This window comes from Salvelinus sp. IW2-2015, unplaced genomic scaffold (assembly GCF_002910315.2).
Source record: "Salvelinus sp. IW2-2015 unplaced genomic scaffold, ASM291031v2 Un_scaffold3118, whole genome shotgun sequence".
Classification (NCBI taxonomy): Eukaryota; Metazoa; Chordata; class Actinopteri; order Salmoniformes; family Salmonidae; genus Salvelinus; species Salvelinus sp. IW2-2015.
The window spans coordinates 23,729-28,567 of record NW_019944408.1 but is presented as its reverse complement, the minus strand read 5'-3'; the positions used below and the strand labels follow the sequence as shown (position 1 = coordinate 28,567).

The 4,839-nt window shown below is 45.7% G+C and overlaps 1 protein-coding gene across 1 annotated transcript in view; it reads right to left on the bottom strand.

The window, feature by feature from the left end:
• Positions 1–3,841: 3,841 nt before the first annotated feature.
• Positions 3,842–4,839, bottom strand: part of LOC112075377 (5-hydroxytryptamine receptor 2A-like) — a 23,958-nt gene continuing 22,960 nt past the window's right edge. The window contains exon 4 of the mRNA XM_024142386.2: positions 3,842–4,759. Coding sequence (XP_023998154.2) covers positions 4,190–4,759 — 570 coding nt within the window. The 3' untranslated portion in view covers positions 3,842–4,189. The remainder of the gene's footprint in view (positions 4,760–4,839) is intronic.

The following is a 4,839-nucleotide window of genomic DNA, read 5'->3' as shown; positions in this document are numbered from 1 at the left end:
TCTTCTCTCTCTCTCTCCTCCTCTCTCTCTCTCTCTCTCTCTCTCTTCTCCTCTCTCTCTCTCCTCTCTCTCTCTCTCTCTCTCTCTCTCTCTCTCTCTCTCTCTCTCTCTCTCTCCTCTCTCTCTCTCTCCCCTCTCTTCTCTCTCTCTCTCTCTCTCTCTCTCTCTCTCTCTCTCTCTCTCTCTCCATCCATCCATCCATCCATCCATCCATCCATCCATCCATCCATCCATCAAGCTGAAGGGAGACTTTGTGCACACATTAGAATGATATTTTAATAATAAATAAATAGCAGCATCACACAGAAATGAAATAAAAAACATTGTCGTGTGGATGACTAAAATAGTAAAAACATGACAAGTGTCATTGATGGATATTCACAAGTAAATGGTATAAAAAAAATGCCGATTGAATTGATTGTAACGTAAGGGGTTGACACATAAAATATCTCTAACTCTGGCCCGGGGCATTACGCTGGTTTCTTAAACAAGTGGTAAACTCTGAAAACACTACTTGTAAACTGGGAGCAACCCAGCTGTGTGCGTTCACATGCTTTGAATGAGTTAAGAATGCCAATTGGCTAATGGCCAACAAGCTCCATCAACCATAAACTAAAAATACAGCCATCATGCTCGTGAACAAACTACAATGTTAAAAAAACATATGAAGAGATTTGTTTTTATTTTTTTAAATTAAATGATTGCTTTTATTGTTGCATTTAGCTTCTGAAAATGCTGTTATCAAAAGGTAATTTCCTTAGTAGGTGAGGTCAGAGGTCAGCATGTGGGAGAAGTCAGATCTCAGGGATGATGGACGAGTTTCCCATTTGTAATAACAGTTGGAGGGCCGTTCAACTGGATTTTAAAAGTTTCCCACTAGTAATTACCAGTTAGAGGGCCGTTCAACTGGATTTTAAAAGTTTCCCACTAGTAATTACCAGTTAGAGGGCCGTTCAACTGGATTTAAAAAGTTTCCCACTAGTAATTACCAGTTAGAGGGCCGTTCAACTGGATTTTAAAAGTTTCCCACTAGTAATTACCAGTTAGAGGGCCGTTCAACTGGATTTTTCCCAGTCGTATGCCCTTAGTTACGGATTTGAGAGATTTCATGAATGCAACATTAGTTTGGCTGAGAAGAGGAAGCTCTAATGCCCTGGACCAGAGCTCTATCCTACACACACGGTTACGGCTAACACATACAGATTCAAATACATTGTTTAAGCAAACTGGTTTCGCAAACTGATTTCGGATCAAACCAAAACCGATTCTTTCAGTTTTTTTTCTGGCGTCTCCTTCTCTCTGCACTCCTCTTTATTAGTTTTAGTTTCGTTTGTTTTGTTCAACTTCATGTCAAACGTGGCCATGGGCCTGTAGTCCTATTGACCTCTGTATTTTGTCTGGAAAAAGCTCCAACATTCCTAGTGATCGGTTAGGCCTACTGTTCCATCTTCCTTACTTAGGAGCTAGACAGKKTGCGTCTCAAATGGTACCCTATTCCCTACATRGGGCACTACTTTTATCAGAGYCCTATGGTCCCTGGTGAAAAGTAGGGCACTATATAGGGAATAGGGTGCCATTTGAGACRTAACMAAAATGTGTGTTAAAACATTTTTTGACCTGTGTGTGACCTGTGTAGAGGGGTCAGAGGTTGTCAWAGGTAGTACATTCAGTCAGGTGCTCTGGTGTTTWGGTTGTGGTTGTGGCAGCGTTGAGTATGAGCTGTAGGGATAACTTTCAGGGTCTAWGTGGGTTATATAGGCCCATAGGGTTACTAATATAATGTAGATTTGGTTATGGTGAGGTTTGTTCTATGATCGGGTTATAGCCTATGCTTATGGTTGAGTTATGATCACAGCTACAGATGTAGGATCTTAATTTGAGCCAGTTTGACAGAGCAGGAAAATAATCCTGCAGCAACAGCAAATGTGAATTATTATATGGATTATAATTAATGGACATTTTTTGTAAGAGTTAATCTTTTTTTTGCTGGGGGCAAATCAAATCTGGACAATTTAAAGTGGACATTACAAACTTTAGAAGCATTTTTTAAACCTTGAATACACAATAAGTTAGCATTTCCTAAGGAAAATTATCAGCAACAAAAGAGTGCTCAAATTAAGATCCTACATCTGTATGGTTGTACAAAGGGCAGTGTTGGKGTTAAGTTCTGGTCAAGATATGGACTTAAGAGGGCCTGGAGTTAGGCTGGCTGTGAGGGACAATCCCTCTGAGACCTGTGTTCATAAAGCCTCTCAGAGGATGAGTGCTGGTCATCCTTAACTGGACTGGGTTTGATCCGTCTTCTCAAGGACTGCCTGCCGTGTCAATCAGTATGAGGTAATACATTGTGATGTGTGAGAGAGATCCATTGTACTGAGACCAGTGTTTCCAACCCCTTCATCCACCCTCATGTAAGCATTCAAATAAGTAACTCCTAACCTCAGATCTAGGATCAGGTTACCCAACTCCCAATAATTTGACCCTGTATCAGTGGTCAGGGCCATTGACTTCTACCTACACGGTCTACTCATTTTAATGAGGTGGGYCTTGGTGCTATCCCCTGTCTCACCACAAGGTGGTACTGTGACTGTCATTGAGGCTATAGTTCAGTTCTGTTMAGTTTCCTTTCTCCAGTCACCATTACTAGTCTCCCTAGTAACCATTATATACTTGTTTTATACACACTGGCAAAAGCTAAATTCAGACCTGTTGTATTGTTATGTCGTGTCCATGGTGCTGAATTGTTACAAAGATCCATTACACAATAAGTTAGACTGCATTTGACTATGGCAACGACCGGCATGGAACCCTATTCCCTATGTAGTGGATCAAACGTAGTTCACTGTGTAGGGAACAGGGTGCCATTTCGTAGAAGCATAGATCTAATGAAGTCTCGAGTTTCTCTCTGTTTCAGGCTTGTCTCACGTCTTCTTCTCATCCTCCTCCTTCTCCTTTGCCTCCTCCTCCTTCATCTCTTCGCCTCCTCCTTCATCTCCTTCTCCTTCTCGTCCTCCTCCTCTTCTTCTCTCCTTCTCCTCTCCTCCTTCATCTCCTTCTCCTCCTCCTCCTTCATCTCCTTCTCCTCCTCCTCCTCATCTTCTCCTTCTCCTCTTCTTCTCCTTCATCTCGTTCTCCTCATCTCATCCTCCTTCATCTCCTTCTCCTCCTCCTCCTTTCTTCTTCTTCTTCTTCTTCTTCTTCTTCTTCTTCTTCTCCTCCTCCTCTCTCCTCCTCCTCCTCCTCCTGCCTCCTCCTCCTCCTCTCCTCCTCCTCCTCCTCCTCCTCCTCCTCCTCCTCCTCCTCCTTCATCTCCTTCTCCTTCTCCTTCCACTTCTTCTCCTCCTCCTCCTTCTTCTCCTCTCCTTTCTCCTCCTCCCCCTCCTTCACCTCCTTTCTCATCCCTCCTTCTCCTCCCCTCTCATCCACCTCCTTTCCTCCTCCTCCTTCTTCTCTTTCTTACTCCTCCTCCTCCTCCCTCCTCCTCCTCCTCTCCTCCTCCTCCTCCTCCTCCTCTACCTCGCTCCCTCCTCCTCCTCCCTCCTCCTCCTTTCATCTCCTTCTCCTTTCGTCCTTCTTCTCCTCCTTCTCCTCCTCCTTCGATCTCATTCTCCTTCTTCTCCTCCTCCTTCCCTTCTTCTCCTCCCTTCTCCTCCCCTTCCTCCTCCTTATCTTCCTTCTTCTCGTCTCCTTCTCTCTCCTCCTCTCCTGCCAGCCTTCTTCTCCTCCTTCTCCCTCTCCTTACTTCTTCTCCTCTGCTTCTTCTCCCGCTCCTCCTTCTCCTCCTCCTCTTTCCTTTCCTCCTCCTTCTCCTCCTCCTCCTCCTTCTCCTCCTCCTTTTCCTTCTGTGGGGTTCTAGATTGTACAAGTCCATGACACCCAGGTCAAGGGTTAAGAGTCAAGGTAAGTCCTTCCATGACTCATTCTTCCAGAAGTGTCCGCACCACCCACTGTGGCTGTGTCTCAAATTTTACCCTATTCCCCATGCAGTGCACTAGTGTTGACCAGAGCCCTACAGAGAGCTGCCTGAATAGTGAGTTTTGTTCAAGGTAGTGCACTACACAGTGAATAGGCTGTTATTTGACACATGCCCACTACAGTCCTTCCCTCCCTCGCATTACTTCACGTCCRTCCGTCCATCATCAGCCAATGAGCCGCAGAGCTGGCGTAATCCAATTATCGAATCAACCAATCAGACGCTGCTGGTGCGCTCCAAGTGGGCGTGGCAGAAGCTGTCGACAGATAGCTTCAGCTCCGACATTCTGGGTTCCAATTCCGACATCATCCCGGGGCATTCCATATCCATCCTCATCCCGTCATCTGTAGGATCGTCAGGCTCCACCCCTCTGATCATCCCGTTACCGTCGGCCCCGCTCCCTCCACCACCATTCCGACAGTTGCTATTCCGGTCCACACTTCCCTTCTTCCCATTCCCTCCATGATGTCCAAATATGGGCGTGACCGCATGAGACGGACACTGAATGGTGGGAACAGCTAGCGATTTACTACTAACCCCTGCCATCGGCCCTGTGTTATACTGACAACGTATATAGCTGGAAAAGGCCCTTCTGTATGTCTTGTTAAACAACGTATAGACCAATGGGTTGACCCCAGAGGAGATGTATCCCACCCACACAAAGACGTTGAGGAGCTCAGCCAATACAGGCTCGTTGCAGGAACCCTGACAGAGGACGTAAGTGACATTGGTGATGAAGAAGGGGCACCACATGATCAGAAACAGGAAGAACACGATCCCCAGCACCTACAACACAGAACAGAGAACAGAGACCATACTAGAGCAGAGTAGATTGGAGAACAGAGACCACACTAGAACAGAGGAGA